The sequence below is a fragment of the Peromyscus leucopus genome, chromosome X, assembly GCF_004664715.2.
Source record: "Peromyscus leucopus breed LL Stock chromosome X, UCI_PerLeu_2.1, whole genome shotgun sequence".
Taxonomy (NCBI): Eukaryota; Metazoa; Chordata; class Mammalia; order Rodentia; family Cricetidae; genus Peromyscus; species Peromyscus leucopus.
The window spans coordinates 2360784-2384591 of NC_051083.1; the positions used below are offsets into that span (position 1 = coordinate 2360784).

Sequence of the window (23808 nt, forward strand, 5' to 3'; positions counted from 1 at the left end):
ACAATGCTACTATGAATAGCCTTGTTATCACCCAATTTCTTACATCGAAAGGACAGAAAATGAATAGTGTTTTCTGTATAGAGCAGTAGTGCATATTTGAACCCTTGCAATCCACAAAGTCTTTGTACCACAAAAACAGCCATTGGCTATTTATGAGCCAAACAGCAAGATTGTGCTCCAATAAAACCTTAACAAAAACATTGGGTCTGGAGAGATGTAGTTAAAGCACTGGCTACTCTCATAGAAGACCCAGGTTTGATTTCCAGCACCTACATGGCCACTCACAACCATCTATAACAGTTAGAGGATCCACCCTCTTCTGACCTCCAAAGGCACCAGGAATGCATGTGGTACACATACATACATGCAAACAAAATATCTATGCACATAAAATAAAATCTAACAAAAAAATTAAATCTTAACAACAGCAACAACAACAACCAAAAAAAACCCCACAAAAAACAAACCATAGTCCTATGCACTGCCCCTGCTGAGCACGGCTTGTTTAAGCATGGAACTGCCAGTGACCCTCTTGGTAGCTGGAACAACCTAGCTGCTGGGTCAGAGGGCACATGGACATTCAACTTTGCATGATAATGCCAAATGTCCCACTGGCAACATATAAGCATTTATATACAGATATAGAATTCACTTGGAGGGGCTGGTCTTCTAATAAACAGAGATTTTTCCAGTATTCTTACATTTTAAAAATAATCACACAGGGCCAAAATACATGACTCAGCAGTTAAGAGCACTGGCCGCCCTTGCAGAGAACCTGGATTTAATCCCAAGTACCCACATAACAGCTTACAACTGTCTGTAACTCCAGTTCCCAGAGATCCTATGCCCTTTTCTGGCTTTCATGGGCACTGCCATGTATATGTATAGCGCAGACATGCATTCAGGCAAAACACACATATGCATAAAAAAATACTGCAGCATTTTTCATTTTTAGGTGTTTTTGGTTTTTTGTTTTGTTTTTTGGACACAGGGTTTCCCTGTGTGTAACCCTGGCTGTCCTGGAACTCACTCTGTAGACCAGCAGTTCTCAACCTGTGGGTCTTGGCCTCTAGCTCCAAAAATATTTACAATTCTTATATTTTTGGTTGTGAGCCTAGCCTTTAACGGCTGAGCTATCCCTCCAGCCCAATATTTATAATTCTTAACATTGGCAAAATTACAGTTGTGAAGTAGCAACAAAAATAATTTTATGGTTGGCAGTCCCCACAACCTGAGGAACTGTGTTAAAGTATCACAGCATTAGGAAGGGTGAGAACCACTGCTGTAGACTAGGCTGGCCTCAGACTTGGAGATCCATCTGCCTCTGCCTCCTGAGTGCTGGGATTAAAGTCGTGTGTGCTACCACCGCCTGGCATAAATTTTAAAAAGTTACATAATTACACATACATGTTGTTTTATATTCATTGCAATGCTAGCTCAATCCTGAAGATGTTTTTAATATAGAGAGCTTTCAATTTTGGGAAAGTCAATATACACGACAGAGTATTTGTCAAACTGTACATATTTGCAGCACTCGTAGTACGACCTCAAAGGATTATTCTAAATCAAGACCTTGTGAAATCCTGTTGTGAGAGAGAAATGGCAATACCCAATGCAAACGGAGAAAAAAAAAAGCTACCTAAAAATTCCCAATAATTCGTGGAAATACAGGCTTTAATAATTGAGGGTACTTAATAAGTTGTAATGGTTTTAAGATTTCAATAGATAATTTGAATGAGTAATTTAAGGGCTGGCAGTGCAGCTCAGTGGTAGAGTACATGCTGACCACACACACAGCCATGGGCTTATCTACTCCTCGCACCAAAAACTAAACAAAACAAAACCCCTCCACGGTTGTAACTTTCAATGCCACTGAGGGCTGGGGAGATGGCTCAGTGGTTGAGCACATATTGCTCTTACAGAGGGTTCAGAGCCTAGCATTCACATCAGGTGGCTCACAACAACCTCTAACTCCACCTCCAGTGGATCTGACACCCTCTTCTTTTTTTTTAATTAAGAAATTTTTTATTCATTTTACATACCAATCACAGATACCCCCTCTTCCCTCCTCCCGCCCCTCCAGCCTTACCCTCCAATCCACCTCCCGTTATTCCCTCCTACAAGAAGGTAAGGCCTCCCATGGGGAGTCAGCACAGCCTGGTATATTCAGTGGAAGCAGATCCAAGCCCCTCCCACTGCCTCAATGCGAGGTGTCCCACCATAGGCACTGGGCTCCAAAAAGCCAGCTCATGGACCAGGGATGGATCATGATCCTACTGCCAGGGGCCCCTTAAGCAGATCAAGCTACACAACTGTGTTGCTTATGCAGAGGTCCTAGTCCAGTGCTGTGGAGGCTCCACAGCATGCTGTGAAATTTAGACCAACACCTCTTCTGCTTTCTGCAGGCATCTGGCACCCACAGGTATATACACCCTACACAAAGACACATGTACAGATAATTAAACATAAATCATGAAGTTGGGTAGGTGGGGGGAATCTAGGAGGAGGTGAAGAGGGGATGTGATCAAAATATGTTGTATGCAAACAACTTCAAGCCAATAAACACCATTTTAATCTTAAAAAAATTTAAAGTCAACATTCATTAAAAAAAAAAAAATAGTATTGTCCAGATAGGTTTTTGAACAACAGAAGGTGATCCTTAAAACAAAAACGAAAAGACACAAAAGCCTTTCATAAGCAGGCTTTCAAGTTGTCAGGCCATGTTCTACAAGAACCTGATTGCTCACCATAGCCAGACCAGTTCCCTCAGGGCTGAGCTTCAAAATATGCCCAAGTCAAACATGCAAAGGTGGTGTTTGAGGATCCCTTCAAAGTGGGTTCTTCTGTGTGCTGTGCCAGTATAGACTCCCCAAAATACTCTTCCCATGCCCACAAAATCACACTGAACACTCCAAGTGAAGGTGAAAAGGTCTTTATTTTCTGACGCATCTAGTGCCCCGGCACCCCGTACTTAAATTCCTGAAGCCAAAAGCAGATCTGTCAGCCCAACCCAACCTCCTCCTCCTGACCCTCTGGGAAGGTATCCCCAGAATGAGACATGATGTGCTGTGTCCTCTGAGACTGTGGAGACAATTAACAATGGTTCCCAAAAGAACTTGAGGTCAATGGTCCAAACTGGTCCAAATGTTGACTACAGGGAAGATTATTTTCCCAGTGCATTCAGGGGCAGACACAGAAAAATAGAACTTACCTCCATCGCTGAGGTGTGTGTGGTAAGGCTGCTAACCTAATGTGCAAGCTACACACGACAGGTGGGTCCCACAAAGACTAGTGGCATGAGGGCACAGTTATCACCCGTCACCACTCGGGCCTCGTGTTCTAAGACAGAACAGTGTACTTCCCTGGGTACGTGGTAGAAACAACACAGGCAGAGATTTTAGATGCTGCCATGAGCACATCCTGACAAAATGGAGTACACTCTGCCCTCCTGAGACCCCGGGAGTAAGGTGTTATCAACAAGAAATTACACGAAGGTAAGAACTGAAACCAAGTCACACACTCAGAAGAGACAAGACAGAATTTCCAACCAGGCCTCTCCGAGGCCAGCCCACACCTCTCCCACAGGGCCTGTTTAAGTTGGGTATGATGGTGCATACCTGCAGCCTCAAGTACTTGGGAGACTGAGGCAGGAGGATCTCAAAAATAAAAATATAAAAAGAAACTTAAAATAAATCAGTGACAGAATACCTACTTAAAGCCCTGGGCTTCACCCAGGACCACACACACACTTTTAAATACACTCTAGGGGTCCTATAAGCTGGGCGAAGGCCCTTGCCTCCAAGCCTGACGTAAGCCTGAGTTCAACCCCTAGGACCCACACAGTGGAAGAACATGACAGGAAAATTGAAGCCATCCAGACTGCTCAGCCCTAAGTGGGGCATGGATACTTCTATACCCTCCCTCCAGGGAAAGGCTTGGGAAACAGTGGCCGAGAGGGGTGGGAGGGATATGACATGAACCCATAGCAGCAGTGAAGACCCGTACAAGACTGGCCATCAACACACCCCTCCCCAAGGAGCTACAGGCAGTTAATGGTGCTGGGGGAAGGAAGCCATATTTCTCAGTGATGTAGCCACTCCTAAGGCGCCCCTGAACCAGTATGTAATTCCTCACCCATGCTCATGAAAGCAACCCTAAGTACATTCAGTGACACACACACACACCCCAAAGTAGGAGCAGGGCTTGGGAAGAAGGGTTTAATGGGAAGGTAAAGGGGTTAAGGCGATGAAGGGAAGGTAAAGGAGATAGGGGGGTGATTGGTCAAAGAACTGTGTGTGAAACTGTAGTGAATCAAAAAAAAAAAAAAGAGTATGTCACAACCAGGCATGGTGGTGCATGGCTTTCTTTAATCCTAGCAAAGGGGAGGTAGGATCAACTGATCTGATCAAGTTCAAGACCAGTCTGGGCAACATGACGGAACACCCACACTGGGCTGCTCACAACTGCATGGACTCCAGTTTCAGGGAGAATCGGCAGTCTCTGGCCTCCACAGGCACCTGCACTCTCATGCACAGATCCACACATGTATCCATAATTAAAAATAATAAAAATAATCCTGCCTGGCTAGTGACAGTGCAAAGCTAGGACCCACAGTCCCTGGCTCTCAACCCTGATGTTCTGTCTTCACAAACAATTGCTCCATACCACTCAGTACTGGCTGGCCAAGGATGTATGCTCACAACGGAGTCAAGGAATCTTGGAAAAAATTGGATGACACCAGAGCCAGTATCCATGTCTTTTCATTTGTTGTCTCGATGAACTTGGAGCAGTGTGGTTTTATGAGGACAGTTACAAATCCATGGCACTTCATAAACACAGCCAGAACACCTTACAACGGTATAGCACTTAAAAAAAAGATTTTGTATGTATATGAGTGAGTGTGTGCTTGCAAGTGTTCATGTGCACATTTGTGTGAGTACCCTAAGAGGTCAGAAAAGGGTGCCTCATCCCCTAGAACTGAAGATACAGGAGGTTTTGAGGCACCTGATGTGGGTACTATGAACTGAACCCCAGTCCCCTAGAAGCCAAAGTGCTCTTAATCGCTGAGCCACCTCTCTGGTTAAGTTAGAGCTCTTTCATACAAGCAAATGCTTCCCATCTTAGGGCTCTGTCCTGACCCTGATGGTACTGCTCAGTCCTCAGTTTTTTCAGAATTGCCTGGGGCCCAAAGATGGAACACTGAAATGCCACAAAAGGCTCTGCTAACTTTACCAGCAGGAGCCTGAGAAAGCAGTGCAGGGAGGGAGGGCGGACCTCGATCACCTCTTCCAGTTTCCTGAAAACAGTGTTCCCTCTGTTCCCTCTATCACCAGCAAGGTGACCCTGTTTTGTTTTTAAAGACAGGTAGCCCAGGCTAGCCTCAAGCCTCTGGAGAGTAAGGATTACAAGGTTGCACCGTCACTGCTCAGCACCACTACTCCATCTTAACCACTGAGGAAGATATGGGGTGCCTTGCTTAGGACAACAGAGAACCAGTTCCAGATCACAGGTAACTAGCAACAAGATTGGGAAGGAACCACTGGAGAACACAGTAAGAGGGTAGCAATGGGACACGTGAAAGGGTCTTATCCACAAGTGAAGGACATTCTGCAAAGATAAAGCTGTGACAGACGACTGGAGAGAAATCTCACAAAGAAGCTACGCTCTTAAGGAAAACAAAACAAAAACTAAAGCATTTAGGCATCAAAACTTATGATTTCTCTAAATGAGTCCCACACCCCTCCCACTTCCTGCATAAAATATATTCAAATATTCAAAGGAGAAACACAGTGACAACTCAAAAAAAGAATCTTTTAATAAAAATTATTCATAAAAATCCTAATAAATTTCAAAGAGCAAGATATTCCTTAGTACATTTATAAAAGAACATTTGGTCCTTTTACAAAAATCTCCCTTTTAATTTAAATACATTTCTTATTTACAGATTAAACATGAAATATCATCTATGGTCGCCAAGCATATTGCACATCACAGAGACAGAGAAGCGTTTGTGCATCTCAGTAAGTTATCCCAGAGTTTCCAACTCTAGATTTTTTTTTTGTTTTGTAAAAACAAATTTACTTTTTGTGTATGTAATAAATAAAAATGCAGCTTGTGGTTTTCTATTTAACACTAAAACAAAATACCTTAAAAATATTATTTGTGTGCCTCTCAGAGAGAGGAAAGTAGTGGAGCAGGGTTTCACAGGTACTTGACGTCTTTAGGAGATTCACATCCAAATTCAAGAGGGACCATAACCCTGAGCCCTGCTGAATCGGGGCCACATGGCCCACACACATCACCTTCTGCAATTCACAAGGAGTCCCTGCCCCGCAGGGAAGAGGCACTAGAGGAGGTGCTGGACAGCTGGAACGGAAAAGCAAAGACCAGCACCTCCTTCTCAAGTCCTTGCTCAGCCACTCTGTGACTGAGGTGATCACTCAGGCCTAGCCTCTGACCAGCACTAAATGTGTACATGTCAAGAGAACAAGACCTCGGAGCCCTGAAGGAAAGGGATGTCTGATGGAGAGTCTACACGGTCCAAAGTGAAGAACTACAGCAGGCACTCATCCACTGGGCTAAGTGAGAAGAGGGATGGTTTTCTTCCTCAGGGGTGAGAGGAAAGGGAAGATGGGATGGAGACAACTGCATTTAATCAGACCAGTAAAATATGGCCACTCACCTGGGCAGGTACTATCCTCATATGTTTTCCCTCTAACACAGAAAACTATTTGGACATCATGTGCAGAGGCTGCAATCCAAGACAAGAAAAGCCCAGACATCATCAGAACTAGAAATTCAGTTACAGAAAGTAAGCTCTGGCAGATCAGGAAGAAACTGAAGGGAGGCTTTGGAAAACAAACCTATTTCTCACAACGGCCAAAGCAATCAGAGCCACCAAGCATTCCTTTGTCACCCCCTCTTCCAAGAGAATGGAGTGATTCTGTCAAGATAGTGGAGCAGCTAAGGCAAGCCTGCTGGTTGTAGGAGAACTGGGCTCCATCACATCTAACAATAAGGTAGATTGCTACACTTCAAACATGCTTGCCAAACTGGACATGAGACATTGGCTACTCCTGGGAACACAAGCATGGCCCAGCTCTACAGATGCTGCAAACATCCGTGAAGCTATCTGTTCACATTCTGGTTATTCCTGGAACAAAGCAGTGAATTAGAGAATTTCTACCCCTATGTCAGCACACAGACTAGAAGGAACACCAAACACACTGCAAGATATACACTGCAGTTGCTGACATTCTGATTTCTCAGAAAGCAAGCAAGTCAGCTTCAAATTTGACTCAAATAATGTTCTTTATATGACTGGCACCAGACAGTGTTCTTCATCTGGCCCCACAAATCACTGACTTCGGCCTGAGCAGTTTAGAAGTTCAATAACTAGGATTTATAGGTATTATCTTACCCCCAGCCTTTTCAACAGGTGAAAAGTCCAGTACCCAAAAGTCAAGAGGGTTTGAGACTCAATAAACTACATTGCATGTCTGCCTGTACCCCTGAGACGCACTGATAGCACTCAAGGCACCATGGTACTTACTTCCAGACACAGGTCACTATTCCAAGAGCACAGGGAGAAGAAATAACCCAGGCTAGCTCAAGAGGGATAGGTGAGGAACCCAGGTGAGAGAGGACTGTTGGGTGTTGACATACACTACACTCCTGCTGTCACAGAACCAGAGACATGGGGAAGACGGCAAAGGAGAGAAGCATGAAGAACACACTTCCTCCCCATAGGTCTTCATTGTCCCTAGTGGGTCATTCACAGTCACACGTGAATTTGCGAAGGTAAAAAGAGCAAAGGTAAAAAGGGTACACACACACACACAGACACACACAGACACACACAGACACACACAGACACACACACACACACACACACACACACACGCCTGTGCATGCATGTTTAACACTTTTACTAAATTAACAAACACATGTAAAATAGATCATTTTCTCAAAGAAAGCTTTCTATACAGTAGAAGAGACACTGTTGATACACAGAACAATGCTTGTGAAATCAAAAGAAAACAGAAGCATTTACTATTCTTAACAAATAAATAAAACCAATTGCATAGTGAGTGTTTAAAAGGTGACACATTCACTACTGAAACCCCCACTCTAAAAATGCCAAGGAACTGAATGGCATATCTATTTTCAAAACAGTAACATATTTTCAAGAAAGACTATAATTTCTCCCTTTTGACTAAAACCAAATGGTTCAGAGGCTTTCTTCCTGCCTATAGGAGACTGGAATGAACTAATTTTAAGTGTATAAACAGTATACAGGGAAGACAAAGATACATGAGGCTGGACCAGCTTTCTCATAGATTTCCTACCCTTTGCCCAGGATGCCTTTCAACATGTCACAATGCAAGGAAGCCAGGCGGGGGTCAGGCCCAGCTCTGCTTTTTAAGAACAGTCTGTCTAAATTCAGCAAGCTTTCTATTTCAGCTAAAGAAACAACAAAGAGCATCTTCTCATAATTTCCTCCTTTATGCCTAGCTGAAATCACAGGTTCAGAAGGCAAAGGTTGGCAAACTGATTTCCAGAATCTTCCTCATACCCACCCTGCTCTTTATTGGTCCCATCATATGGCAATACAAAACAAGCTGTCTAGAGCCACCAGTGGCTGTGACAGCCAATGGCTCCAACAAAACCCCTAAGGCACTAATCTAAAGCCTGTATCACAGAGAAATGGCTCAAGGATGTCAGAAAGTCATCTGATCATTTCTTTGTCCCTGATTAGCTAATTGGCACTACACATAAGCCAACAAGAACAGAAGTCTAACCCAAAGATGGTCAGCACTGAGCATCCTTGGTTATGAAACACGAGAGATGGAAGCTCACACAATCCTAAGGTTTTCCTCTCCCTAGAAGGCACCTGGTTCTGGAACCATAGGAGTTCTTCAGGTAAGTTGATGTTGAGAATAAATGCAAATTACAGCTCAAAAGATCTGTTAGTTAATCTCATAGATTCCAACCTAACTTTAGAGGCTGTCTGTCAGATTTCTGGCTAGACCATGACACTAAAACAAGTAACACTAAATTACTTTAGGATATAAAGAAACCAGGTGAATTTCCCCCACGTGATCCAAAATCACGGCTGGCTATCCTGGGGACAGCACGATGACCCCAGAAGAGAGAAAGGATGATACTTTCACTGCAGTAAGTAGTGATGCCGAGTAAACCTCAGGACCTTTGCACAGGAATTGCATTCCTGATCCTCTAGCAAAGAGGTAGCAATACTTCAGCACAGCAAGTGGAGGCAAAGCGAGGAGACTGGCAATCTGTGTATGGAGTTGGGAAGAACAATCCAAAGAGGCCGAATCCATTGTGCTTAAGAACATCAGCAATCACAAGAAGCTCCCACGTAGCTTCCCATTTCTAATTATATCCTTCAGAAAAATAGGGTATTTTATTAAAGAGAAGGGAAACACTAAGTGCAAGAATCACCCAGAGGTAAGAATTGGACAACAACTTCTACAGCGTCACAGACGCACAGACTCCACCCTTCCATCTTAGAGGGGATTTTGGTATGCTTGGGTTTGGTTTAATTAAGGTCTGGCCACACTGAGGCGAGCAGGTCAAATCAAGCCAACCATCTGGTCGATCTGGCGCATGTAGATGCTCTTTAAGGGCAGGGAGTATCTCCTCTCGTCAGGAACACGATTACACTGGAAAGACAAAAATAAGGGAGATGTGAGATTTGAGCTAGAAACCCAGGAAACTTGAATCCATGGAGTGACATGCTGAGACAGAGGCGGTCTGTGCATTAGAGGGGAGTGAACTGAACAGCATCCCTGGCCGTTCCCACCTAAGGCACCAGCAACAACATCCAGCCTCCATTTGTACCAAAAAAATAACTCCAGACACTGCCAATGTCCCTGAACAAATGACCCAACTCAACTATGCAGCAAGTTTGAAGCCAGTTAAGGCTACATGAGATCCTGTCTCAAAACACAAAACAATAACAAAAAGATGATTTAAAAAAGAGTGACTGCAAGCCAGGCAATGGTGGCTCATGACTTTAATCCCAGCACTCAGGAGGCAGAGGCAGGCAGATCTCTGTGAGTTTGAGGCCAGCCTGGGCTACATAGTGAGTTCCACGACAGGCTCCAAAGCTACACACAGAAACCCTGTCTCAAAAAACAAACAAACAAAAAGAATGACTGCTTTCCCTGTCCTACTGGTGGGTAGTAGGTAGTGTTCCCTGCGGACCCTCTCCTCACCCTCTGCCACTGGTCTGGCCCAAAGGGGTGTGTTCTGATGGACTACAGCAACACTATTCCTTGCCCTCTGCCTTCTGGTGGAAGCAGCCAAGGAGGTGCACCAGGAAGAGATCAGGAAGAGTCAGGCACAGTGACACACATCTGTAATTCTAGCACTGGGAATTAGAAAGAGGAGAACCAGAGGTTCAAGGCCAGCCTCCACTGCACAGTCCAAAGCTAGCTTGTGCTACAGGAGTAACTGAGACCTTGCATCAAAATACAATCACAATAGCCCACTCCACAGACATCAGATGAAGAGATGGGGGAGGGATCGCTCTCCACCTGCCCCTGCGGCCAGGACTGATACCCGCAGTGCTGGTCCCAGTTTCTCTACATCCTAGTACCACCTATGTAAATGGTTCCTTTATGGATTCTTGTCAAATTACACAATCTGAGTGTGTCATCTATCTCGTGTCAGAATGCTGAATGCCAAAGGAGTTAATGTTCTTTTTGCACATGCAATAGAAAAAGCAACTCACATTAGAACTGGAGTTAATGATTTTGAGCTCCTGAGACTTAGGCCTGTGCACAAACTTTTCCTCTTGGTCCCGCTCCCCATCTTCTGAGAAGAACTCCTTCCAAGGCAATTCCCGAAGGCGTTTGTCCACAGATATGATGTGGCCCTCTGTTGTAAACATGTATCTGGTTCCAGATTTGTGTACTGGATTCTCTTCGTCAAACAGCTAGACACAGAGAAAAAGAAGCAATAAGAAAACTGGGACTGGCCAGGCATGATGGCACACAGGTTTAATCTGCGCTCTAGGGAGGAAGAGGCAAGTAGATTTCTATGAGTCTGAGGCAAGCCTGGTCTACATAGTGAGTTCCAGGACAGCCATAACAGAAAGAAGGGGGTGGGGAGGGCAGAGAAGGCAGGGGAGGGAGAGGAGAGGAGAGAAATAGAGCTAAAATATGGCTCTAGTTCTTTCAAAGCACACCCAGCCCCTGGGGTCAATCCCCAGCACCACCTTTAAGAACAAACTTACACCTGGTAACTGGAGAACTTTTGAACTAATTCATAGCAAAGGGTTCTGAGCTTCTGGGGAACAGAACAGGATTAAGAGTCATTGGCTAACAGCTAGGATTCCCAGCTCAGGGCTGCAGTGAAATGTTTATTTTGTTTAAACTTGGATGCCTGGATGTGCCCCAGTCCTCACTCCCTGTGGAAAACCTGATTATCAGAAACCCCAGGGCCAGAACCCAAGCACAGGCAGTCTATAAGGGCTCCCCAGATAATTTTCACACCTCTCCCTGGAGTCTTCACACCTGAATCCTAGAACTAAGTACCCTCTGCCTCATATACCCCAGACCATAAGTGGAGATGCTGGAGGCAAGAACATAGACTTCACCCATCACCTTATCCAAAACTTGGCTTTGCACATTATCAGTGCAAGCTTTTGTCAATAATAAATTCTCAAGCTCATTCTTCTCAGTGTAAAAGAAGTCTTCACAATGGCCCCAGGGTCATTTATTTCTACCTAGCTAGGTCTCAGGACCAGTGAATTATGGGACACAACTATTATTACTGTTGCTGCCTCCACCTCCAAACACTCTGTGCCTTTCAAGTGTTGTTTGTATGTAGTCATGACAGAAGAGAGGCTATACACACATGTATACAGGCACTACACATGTCTGTGATGGAACACAGAAGCTGAAAGAGCACTGGACACGGCTCATTCAGCTATGTGGTCACCCCAGGACCTCAGCCAAGTTGGCTGGCCTCTCAGTGTAAGCTGTAGTTCCCAAAAGAGTAGAATGAAGAGTAACTATATAATCCCAAGGTCTCTCTCAGGTCCAGAAATTCTCCCCTCCCCACATGAACAAAGGCATGCCTGAAGATGTGCATGGGGACCAGGAAGCAGCTCTGCTGTAGGTCTGAGCCAACACCACATGTCAAGAGCTATGAACACCACTCCCAGACTGGGAGTGTAGCTCAGTGGTAAAATACCTGGCTGGCTTGCACAAGGCTCTGAGTTCAATGTCCAATACCCCAGGGGAAATAAAAAGGAAGAAAAACACTGCTTTCCTCTTCACAGAAGCCTCCAGATACCACCATCAAGCTGATTTTCTACCAGTCCTTACCTGCACTTCCCACAGTCTCTAACCATGACCTCATTTCTGTCTCCAGGAGGCTGACAACCAGGGAGGAAGACAGCACCCTTCTTTCTTCTTGACCAGGCTTGTAACTCTGGGAAAGTACATTCCCCAGCACAGAGCAGTGACTAGTAAATATTTGTCTGACAGAAGACTGCGTAAATGTTTGCTCTCTGCAGCACTAAATACCTCTGGTTAATCTTGCAACACACGTACCAGATACAAGTATTTACAGGTCTCACTGAGAAAGAAGCTCTCCATCCGGTCCTCTTTAGACTTGTCTATGACGTGATGCAGAGTGGCATACCCACACCTAAAAAAAAAGTTCAGTTAGCCCTGCTTCAGGATCTTCCCCTTGTGCTCATTACCTGCCAGAATATTCTATTATCAAGAGAATCAAGCTACTTCTCCAATACAACGTAAAAAATAACTATGCTAGATTGAGGGGCTGTTCCTTTTCTTTTTTCTTTTTTAGCATGAAATGTTTGCAAATTTACTTTAAAGCATGTTGGATTGCTTCTTATCAGGTTAGCTCCAAACTGGGGATGGAGGACAGTGGAGGGTGTTTATCAAAAGCCCAACATGGCACCATGAGAATAACTAAGAATAAATTTAGAAGGACTGATTTAAATTGTTCATTCCAATATTTGTAGAAATGAATCATTATTGGCATATCCTAAAACAGTATTTTCTATTATATACTTCTCAGTAATATACAAAAAAAGCAGGCTAAAAAATACAAGTATGTTTTTATGTGTATGCATATATACATACAACATATGCATAAATATAACAAACTGAAAAGATACTAAGCTTGGGTACTTCAGTGTTTACCATGGTGACCTATAGGTATAAATCACAAGAATCTTCCACTCTTACTATCTTCTGTACTAATTAAGTGCTTTAATGAATTACTGCCATAAAAATAAACTTCTCAAAAAGAACACAACTTGCTGAAATCTTACACGAAAGTGGGAGGTGGCATAAAAATGTAATTTCCACTATAATGGAGACATTCTACAGGAGCAAAAGGTAAACCATTTCTCTAACTAACATTAATAATCTGTACTACACATTTAAAATGCAAGTAACATTTCCTGGCTGGAGAGAAGACTCCCTGGCCATCAAACCTGATACCCTGAATTCAGTTCCCAGGACCCACCCAGTGTAAAGAGAGGAAAGAGTCCTGCAGGTTATCCTCTGACCTCCACTCCTGCACTGGGGCATGCATGTGGCAACCCTACACACAAACACACACGCACGCACGCACGATCGCACTAAATAAACATAATTTAAAAAAAATAATGAAGGGACTAGAGACGGCTCAACAGTTAAGAGCATGCCGTACCCTTGCTGAGGACCTCAGTTTGGTTCCCAGTGGCCACAATGGACAGCTCACAACCAACTTCAACTCTCTTACATAGACACACACTCACAGACATAATTAAAATATTAAAAAACAAACAAACAAAAAATAAAAAACTTGGGAGGGGGTAAAGAAATGCCTTAGGGGTTAAGAGTACTAGCTGCTCTTCCGGAGGGCCCACGTTTAATTCCCAGCACTCACATGGAAACCCACAAGCACCGGTAACCCAGTCACAGGGGATCCGATGCCCTCTCTGGCCTCCAAGGACACCAAGGACACACATGGTACAGACATATAAGCAGATAAAACATTCATACACATAAAATATATAAATAAAAAATTTAAATATAATATACATAACTAAATTTAATTTTTTTTAAATAGCATTTCTCCAGAACAACTCTCAGTCAATCATAAGCATTCAAACAATAAAAAGGAGTTTAGAAAACTGACTTGACTTTTGTGTATTTTTCCAGACTCTGCAGAATGTCCATTCCTACATGGAGGTAGAAGGGATTCTTGGTTGCCTAGACAGAAGACATGAGAATGTGATACAGGAAGGGCTTGGAAGATACTCCATCAGCACACATCATAATGACTACAGGGGTTCCCTGAGGAGTCAGGTCCCCAGGTAAAGGAGGGAACAGGGCCAGACTCACCTCATCTGACTAAGGCATTCGGTCTGCAAATACCTGTGATGGGTTTAACTGGACTCAGGGTCAGAAAATCTGCGCACAGGCAGAGCACTACATGGGCTCTATTGATACCTACCATGGTCAGAAAAGAAATAATGCCCACTACCCTCCAGGTACTTATCAGAGAACAAATCCTTCCATCTTGCCTCAGAACTCCCTAGAAACTTAAGATGCAAAGACAAGGTAAGAGGACTTTGTGTCATTCCAATTACTGCTCCGTGAGGCCAGTCAAGGGGATGCAGTCCTATAGGCTCTAACGAGACCTGAATTTCTCTTTCAGCTTTCCTGCAATCATCCAGGAAATCAGAGTTCAGGTCCTTACTCCTTCATCACATGCTCTCTGATTATGGGAGAAGATTCTCTGGGAAGATGAGACTTTTACCCCAGAACTTCTAATTCATGCCTACTGCCAACCTACAGCAACAAGAGGAAAGAGCAGCGTGTTGGCTGCCTCTAGGTTAAGAGCCTGGGATAGCCTTAGAGGAGAAACCTGTAAGTGGAAGATTCCTCTGGATTCTATGTCCATGGTGGACAAGGATGAGTTGACAATAAGACAGAGGCGTTAAAGCTACCGGCAATAGACTAAGCTGCCGATGAGCCCTTCAGCGGCGGAGGAGGGAGAGCTATGTCCTCAGAGCATGTGGGGCTTCACTTTACTCGAAGCTCAGAGAAATCACGTCTGAGATCAAGACAGTCTCGAAACCTTGTGAGGTCTCTTGAGATACGAGGGCTAACACCAGTTTCACTGAGCCCCCCCCCCCCCATACTATTTTTTCAAACTAGAAGCAGTGACTTCTAGTTCAGTATAAATTTCTTTAAATAACTCTGAAGCACAGAATGAATCCTACCATCAGAATCTCTAAGAATAGGGGTCCTTGCACACTGCAGTTTCCTGTCTCATACCTACTAAGCTCAGCAGAGCCAGCTTCCTGGGAAGTGTATGTACACAGAGCATGTGAAAAAGTTTGTGTACCAGGCTTCAGGTGTCAAGGAGACATTTGATAGTAACATTTCCTCTGTTATTACAGTAATTGGACAAAAAGGAATCCTCCTTTTAAAACATATATACACATACACAAAAAATCTTTTTGTGTCAATACTTTTATATAAACCAGAGAACTGGGAAAAAAAATATATTAGATTCCCCCGCCCCCAAGAGTTCTTTGGCCAAACAAATCTGGAAAACTGAAAGATAAAATCTTTCCTTGAATATTAAAAGAAAAATAAGACCACAGTAAAGCCAGGAATCTTTATAAAACGTGAGGTTAAAAGCATATTTGGCTGCAGACACTTTCTCCACCCTACAGACTCAAGAGAAGTGACCTCTAGCAGGACAGAAAGAGGCAGCAGGTCTATCACGTCACCGCTCAGTAAGCCCATCACCTGGTAGAGGAGATACGTGGACTCCACCAGCTCTGGTCTCAGCGGGTAGAAGAGAACGTCAGGGGCCTGGAGCTGCCAGTTATAGCGCTCAGGGAGGGCCCCGTACCGCTTCCATATGGCATAGTAGAAGGCGTGGAGGCAGATGGCGTCTTCCACATCCCCTATCAGAACCTACGGAGACAGCCCAGACAAATTCTCTAAACCACAGGCAGATCTGCAAGTCTAGGGACTGATTCACAGGGCATCAAGATACGCTATTAACCCTCCAAATCCAAAGGAATCAGAGAACGCTCAGGATAAAAAGGGAGAGGGGGATTTCCCAATAAAGGCTTATTCTTAATAAATGTGTGTGTGTGTGTGTGTGTGTGTGTGTGCGCGCGCACACTATAGTGTATGTACACATGTATTTGCTCATGTTATACACTTAGAGGCCAAAGTAGAACATCTGCTTTGTCACTCTTGACCTTATTCCCTGGAGCTAGGCTAGCAAGCAGCAAGCCCCTGCAGTGAACCTCCCATCTCTGTGTGCTGCCCACCCCCACCCCCAGCACTGGGATTATTAGGTGCATGCTGTACCACTTTTTAGGTGAGTGCTGAAGATTCAAACTCAGGTCTGCAGGTTCATCCAGCAAGCGCTCTTACCCACTGAGCCCCCTTCCCAGGCCTCCTCAACAAGTGAGTGCACCATACCTGCAGTCCAGGGAAGAAAGCCTGCAGAGAGTCAATCCAGGTGTTCATGAGCTGCCCACTGAACATGTTCACATTGACATAGAGTGGTGGGTCACCCTCTCCTTCATTGCAGGCTTCCCGGCTGTGGATCCAAAGAGCACAAGCCAAGGTGAAAAGGAAGCTTGCAGACAGAGCTCCAGCTCTATTCCTCTGGCAGTTTACTTCCCGGTGTTTCATTAACGCAAAATCAATGTTCACTTTTTCTTAACTCCTTCCTTAAACCTTTGGCAGTAAGACTGCCTGTACGTGCCTACACACAAACCTAGTTCTAAACGTAGTTCTAAATATCAAGCCTTTGGGGGTTGGGGATTTAGCTCAGTGGTAGAGCGCTTGCCTAGCAAGCGCAAGGCCCTAGGTTCAGTCCTCAGCTCTGGAAAAAAAAAAAAAAAAAAAGACAAAATAACAAAATTGAAAGCACTTTGACATTCGAGTTTGAGAACACTGACATGTAACAGAATTGGTCTGTGTTGGCCTTGACCCAAGCGGGGAAGCATACTTTATTCTCTTTGGAGTCTCTTCTCTGGTACAGAAAGAACACGGTCCTATAAAAAAAAAAAGGCCTGAGAGGATGCATCAAGGCAGGACCCTGAGAGCTTTCTCCTCAATTTAGTTCAGTATTTTGTAAAGCTAAAATGAACCAAGCATAGTAGTGAATGACTATAATTACACACAGAAGCTGAGGCAGGAGGATAGCAAGTCTTGAAAAGCAAAGAAGAACATACTTCAGCAAAAAATAGTAAAACTGCAATACAAAGAAAATTAGCATAATCTCTCCAGAACAATGGCATTCAAATCATGCAGCAATCCACATTTGCGGTTTATAAGGGTTGTCTGGCAAAACAACCAAAAGAGCTGTAGCAACAGCTACACTGAGCACCCACACCCAGGAAAAGAAAACAAAGAAAAGCAAAAATGACAGCTGCAGAAGTGTTATTATTATTATTATTATTATTATTATTATTATTATTATTATTGCAAGACTTTAAATTTTTTGTTTGTGCATTTGTGAGTGTCTGCATGTATGTTCAATCCTATGCGTGTGGGTGCCCAAAGAGCTCAGAAAAAGGTATCAAATACCCTGGAGCTGGAGTTAGGGGCTGTGAGCCACCACATATGGGCTTTGGGAACCAAACTTAGGTCCTCTGTGAAAGCGAGAGTTTTCTTAGTCTCTGAGCCATCTCTCCAGCCCCCAAAGCTCTCACAACAATGGTCCCTACAACAGCTGTTACAGAAATAAAGTCAAAAGCTCGTGAAACCAGAAGCTCAGTAGCTATTACTTGCATTAGTCGTTTAGTACACACGTGTACAGAGAAACGCCAGGGGAAGGGGGAGCTGGGGGCTGAGGCAGAAGACTGCAGCTTTGCACAGCTTGTCCATAGCCACAGTCTCTATGGACATTCGGAATGTACTGAAAAAAATAGCAAACAGTATTCTAAACAGACTTTGAGCAGGGGTAGGGGTCAGGGTAACTATCCATTATTTCATACTTAGGATAATTCTGGGGCTGGAGAAATGGTTCAGGGGTTAAGAGTACTTCATATGAGATCCTGGACCAAAATCAGTGACTCACCAGTTCCCAGATCTCTGGCCCTTAGGAACTGTGAGATATTTTAAGCTACCAGGTTTGGAGATACTATGCTACACAAGGACCAATTCCCAAATGACTAACAATCAATTAAGAGAGATGGTAGATAAAAACACAGACCCTGGAAGTTTATATTAAGAAAAATGGAGCCGGCAGGATAGCTCACAACTGTAATCCCAGCACACAAGAGGCTATTGCAAGAAGTGATGTGAATCACCTGCAGGCCATGGCAGTTAAAGAGTAAGAATAGGACCCTTGCCGTGTGGTGGAACACAGCTGTGATCCCACACTTGGGAAGCAGAAGCAGAGGAGTGCTGTAAATTCAAGTCCACATGAGTACCAGGCCAGACAGGGCTATCCAGAGACACTCCACCCCCAAAGTCTTTAAGTTGAAAGAAAGAAGACAGTAAGAAGGTTTGAGGGATGAAGATGTTTGCCATCAAGCCTGAAAACCCTGATTCCATCCCTGGGCTGACATGGTAAAGAACCAATTCCTGTAAATTGTCCCTCTGACCTCCACATGTGTGCCATGGCACACACACTGCTCTCCAAAAACAATAAATACACAGTAATAATAAAATAAATAAAAATGAAAGCAGAGCTGGGCAGGAACTGAACACACTGTATGGCAGTAGAAATGACATCAGAGACACACACCCTCTCCGCAGGTAGCTCTGGATACTCTGATAGGCGGCATTAAACATCTCTAGGTCTTCTTTTTCTCCAAAAAGAATGTAAGATTTCAAGAGGTATTCATAGAAGGAATCCAGCCCAGCACCCAAGCCACTCTGCTTTCCAACCCAGTGGCCTGTCTGGATGTTCACAACATTGCCTGTGGAAACAAACAAGGTACTTCAGGTCTCAACCATGGTGGGTGAGGGTGGGGGGTAAGGTCTTCCTACTTCCTACTTCCTACTTCCCACTGCTTCTCAGCATCCTTCTCCCTGGCAGGTATGAGGAATGGACAGGTGAGTTTCCATTTTTTGATTAGTCCTATCAGTAACTTGGGAAACAGAGAGATCATTCTATAGCACTCAGGTGTGTGTGCATATGTGCATGCATGTAATAGTCAATCACATATGAAAAATGGGGATAAACATTTAATGGAAAAAAAAATAGGCTTGATATTTTGCTTTCTGCAGAATGGTAATGCATTTCAATACCCAAAGGAGTATTCACAGTCTCACAGCCTTTTACCCCATATTCTCATTCCTTGTTTTTATAAGCACTATAAAAACAAAGAGAGCTGGGGATATAGATCAGTGGTGGAGTATCTGCCTAATACATATAAGGACCTGAGTTCTAACACCACAAAAACTAGCCAGGTATGGTAGTGCACAGGTGTAAAGGATGAGGAGTTTGACGTCATCATGGGCTGCACAGAAGTGGAAGCCAGCAGATGCTACACAGCAAAAATTTTATTAAAAAGGGAAAAACAATGAATAGCTTTTAAAACTGGTAACTATGAAAGTAAGGCAAGAATTTGGAAACATCAGAATGATCTGCCAAATGCATACAGCATGAAAACTTCGTTTCTCTTAGTACTGTGCTATAACTGGAGAGTCCCAAAAGTTACACATGGAAGACTAACAGGGCCTACAGAAAGTTAAGTGGCCAATCATGTTGAGACAAGGTCTCACTGTGCAGCCCAGGCTGGCCTCAAACTCACCTTAACTCCTGCTTCAGCCTCCAGAGTGTTATATTTACAGGTGTGTGTCACCACAGTCAGCCTGAGTGACTTTATTTCTACTGTTGCTATTCAATGTATAAAGTTTGTACATAAACCTCAGGAGGCAAAATTTACTTAATTTTTTTTTTTTTATAAATTATCCAATATGGTTCCAAAACAACCAAGTGATTTCCAGATGTCAAAAAGAAAATAAGTCCCCATAAGACAATTTTATGATGTTAAAAACCCATTTTAAAACAACATTGTGAGCCGGGCGGTGGTGGCGCACGCCTTTAATCCCAGCACTCGGGAGGCAGAGGCAGGCGGATCTTTGTGAGTTCGAGGCCAGCCTGGGCTACCAAGTGAGCTCCAGGAAAGGCGCAAAGCTAAACAGAGAAACCCTGTCTCGAAAAACCAAAAAAAAAAAAAAAAAAAAAAAAAAAAAAAAAAAACAACATTGTGAGTTAGCAAATATGGGTAGTTACTAAAGACAAATGTCATGATGAATACATAAAGGATATTATTCGTTATTATGTCTACTACCTAAGCTTAAACCTTTCCATAATAATTCTTAAATATTTTGACTAAATACTCTCAAGGGTGGGAAAATCTAATATATGTTTCAACTAGGCTTTCACCTAGATTTCTTTTCCCTTTTTTTAAAGAAGAAAGCCTCTCTACTGGAAATGCCAAATTCCTGTATTTTTAGAACCTTATATTGAAGCAATAAGTTTGCCTCTGAGACAGTTCTTTTGATGGCATTTCTATTAGCCATAGTTTCTGATGAAATAAAATATACCAAGGGATCCAAACCGAGGGGGCTGTAACAGCTGAACATTATCTTCCATCGGACCCTAAAACTTCACACCAAGCAAAAGGTCATGGGAAGAAACTGGACCCACAAAGCGCCAATGGCTGCTGCCGTAAAGTGCGGAGTCCAGAGCAAGAAGGAAAGGGGACCAAAGGCTACACAGACCCACTGATGGTACAAGGTGAGCCTCACCTAGCAATCCTGTATTGTTGCTCCGAAGGTTCCAGAGGGCTTTCACAGCTCGTCTGGCCACCCACTCAAAAGTGGAATCCCCCAGCAGCCGGCTCAGAATACCAAATTCCACCAGGAGAGAACCGGCGCCCGCTGTGCAGGTCTCATTATTGCTGTCAGGAGGAACACCCGTCTTCAGATTCACCTGCGATGGGAAGACTCAGTTGTATGGAAGGCCACATGATGTTGAGCAATTGCACCCCAGCACTCAGGAGGCCAAGGCAGAAGGGTTATAAGTTGGAGGCCAGCCTGGCTACAGAGCAAGTTCAAGGCCAGCGCCAGCTCATAGCAAGATCTCACTTCCAAAAAAAAAAAAAAAAAAAAAAAAAATTGTAGCAAAACTTAAGAAACCACAGTGCTGAAAAGTCACATCATAGATATAACACTCAGCTAACGAACCACACTCACTGCGACTCGGCTCACCAGTTGTCACGTTATACACAAGATGAGAGACAAGAGCAAACACTAAGAACATCGAGTCTCATCATTATTCATTAAACCATCTCTTTCTGCCAAGCATCCTTGCAGACTATAGAAGCATCAGGCTCTGGGTGTGTGGTGTCCCGCATAGGCTCATGTGTCTGACACTGGGTGCCCAGGCAGTGGGGCTGTTTGCTGAGGCTATGGAATCTTTAAGAACCTTTATGCCTTGCTAGAGGAAGTATATGGGGGGGGGGGCTTTGAGGGTTTATAGCCTCATCCTACTTCCTGTTCACTTTCTCTGCTTCCTCTGTGAAAGGTGATCAGTCGGCTTCCTGCTTCCCTAACATTTTAGACTCTCCCTTTAGAATCATAAGCTAAAACAAATTCTTCTGTTAAATTACTTTTGGTTTTGGTATTTCATCACAGCAACAGAAAAGTAACTAATACAGGGTTAGAGACAAATACAAGCTGTAATGGATTCTAGGCTAGTTTCTAAAGACTCACTCCTGCTCAGCAAACACAAACAACTGGCAGACTGGGAGAGAGGCAGAGGTTCAGCCACAGTATGACAGCCAATTTCATCATGGAGTTTCTGTGGTCTGGCATTTCTCACGATTACTGCAAATGCTGACACAATTCCCAGAAGAGTTATTTGGCTTGCTAAGTCAGATGCCAAATACACAATCTCACTCAGATCTTGTATCTAAATCAGCATCTAATTGTCTGGTCCTGCAGGCTTCACTTGCAGGCATGTAAAGTATTCAAATGAATATTCATGGAGCTCCCGCACACATGTAAGGATCTTTGGGAAACATATCCAAGTCAGAAATGAAGAAGCATTCTCCACACTAGCTAGTAATAGAAAATGCAAACCACACATGCACAGTGAACACAGTTCTTCACCTTGAAAGGCTAACTGCTATATTACTGTATGTCTAGAACACAGAAAGTACTCAGTAAAAGCTGAAAAGTTTTAAAAACTGACATTATGTTTAGGACCAAATCCTCTCTAAGGACATCACTCTCTTCTTATAGCCAGGCCTCATCCATTTTATAAGTTTTAATTCAGGAAAATTGTGAAGAGTGAACACAAAGGAACAAACCAGCCAGGTATGGTAACTCACACCTGCAATGCTAACGTCTGGAAAGTTGATGCAAGAAAATCACAAGTTCAAGGCCAGCTGGAGGTACATGGCACAAGATTACTTCTCAAAAACAGCAAAACAATGGAACAAAGCACTCACTTACCCGAGGATAGGGGATCCCTGTCTTGGTGTTTTCAAAAGCCGGCAGGAGCCGCACGGCCAGGTCATGGGCCATGTACAACAATTCATTATCATAATCCTCAATTGTCATGTCACCAAAGGGCTGTCTGGAGTCAGTTATTATTCTGTGAGCAGAAAGGAGGCTTCCCAGAACCCTGACACAGGAAGAAAAAAAATAATAATAAAAACACATTGCTACAAGTGCACAGAATCCAATTTACAAAGACAAAAGATGTCTTTATTTCTTCTCAGGCTCCAAGCTGCCTGGAGAAGAACCTGATTCAGTAGCTTCTGACAGTCCCCTCTGGCACTAAGTGACTGATTCTCAGTTCACTGCATTGCTAACAGGAAGATAGGGAATTATCCATTCGAGACAACCGAAGATGCCACCTAAAGCATTAACGAATTTGGTCATCTTAATCTTAGGACATCAAGAAAAGGAACTATGCTAACCAGGAAAGCACCCACTGGTTATTCTCAAAGGACATATTTCTTATTAGCATCAGTAAATTCCTATTGATTCATCTCACTTGGTAAAGAAACATTAGCCATATGAGAAATAGAATAAGATTCAGCAGAGCTAGGTAACTTCTACAGATCTGACTGCCTGGTGATTGATGAATTGTCCCAGTGCCTAGTAGACAAAGGAAATGATAAAATGAGAGATACTGAAAAAATCGAAGGCTACCCTCTTAGACTTATGTCCTTGGAGATACATAAATGTCCCATCTCAACTATCTAAAAAGGACTGCAACATTTTTCAAACAAGTCATTTATTTTTTTCTTGTTTTAGAATAAACAATTTCATAACTTCAATTTCAAGGTTCAGATTTAGAGCTGGACTGTTGTATAGCAATACATTTTTCAAAATATTTAAACAGGAAAAGAGCCAACATTTCACACTAAAGAAATCCAGGCACAAAACTGGGTATAGGCCATGATTCCACCATTCCTTAGCAAAGAGTGGGTGATAAGTGAGAACCATAAGAAGAAAAGACATCAAAAGAGCAAGCAGTGGTTTTTTTTGTGGGCGGAGAGATGCAAAACTCCATTTAAAAACATGAAGAGTATTCCTAAAGCAGTGAACAAGGAAACAAGAAAAGATATGAGTGGAATCACTAAAATTGCATTTGAAGGACATCTCTCTTCCATACTCACTAAAACATGTGTTTCTGTGCAGTCCAAAAAGTGACGATGTTCAAGCATCGAAAGTACAAGTTTTCATAAATACTAAACTAAAACGAACATGAATAATACACACGGAGTCCATACTGTTCATA

The 23808-nt window shown here is 43.4% G+C and overlaps 1 protein-coding gene across 1 annotated transcript in view; it reads right to left on the minus strand.

Annotated features, from left to right (window-relative positions):
• Positions 1-5792: 5792 nt before the first annotated feature.
• Edem1 (ER degradation enhancing alpha-mannosidase like protein 1) overlaps positions 5793-23808 on the minus strand; it is a 32439-nt gene continuing 14423 nt past the window's right edge. Inside the window, exons 4-12 of the mRNA XM_028867582.2 lie at positions 22512-22683; positions 20802-20985; positions 18787-18961; positions 16506-16626; positions 15816-15986; positions 14191-14264; positions 12588-12684; positions 10760-10963; positions 5793-9686 (exon numbers count right to left, since the gene is read on the minus strand). Of these exons, the coding sequence (XP_028723415.1) occupies positions 9597-9686; positions 10760-10963; positions 12588-12684; positions 14191-14264; positions 15816-15986; positions 16506-16626; positions 18787-18961; positions 20802-20985; positions 22512-22683 (1288 nt within the window). The 3' untranslated portion in view covers positions 5793-9596. The remainder of the gene's footprint in view (positions 9687-10759; positions 10964-12587; positions 12685-14190; positions 14265-15815; positions 15987-16505; positions 16627-18786; positions 18962-20801; positions 20986-22511; positions 22684-23808) is intronic.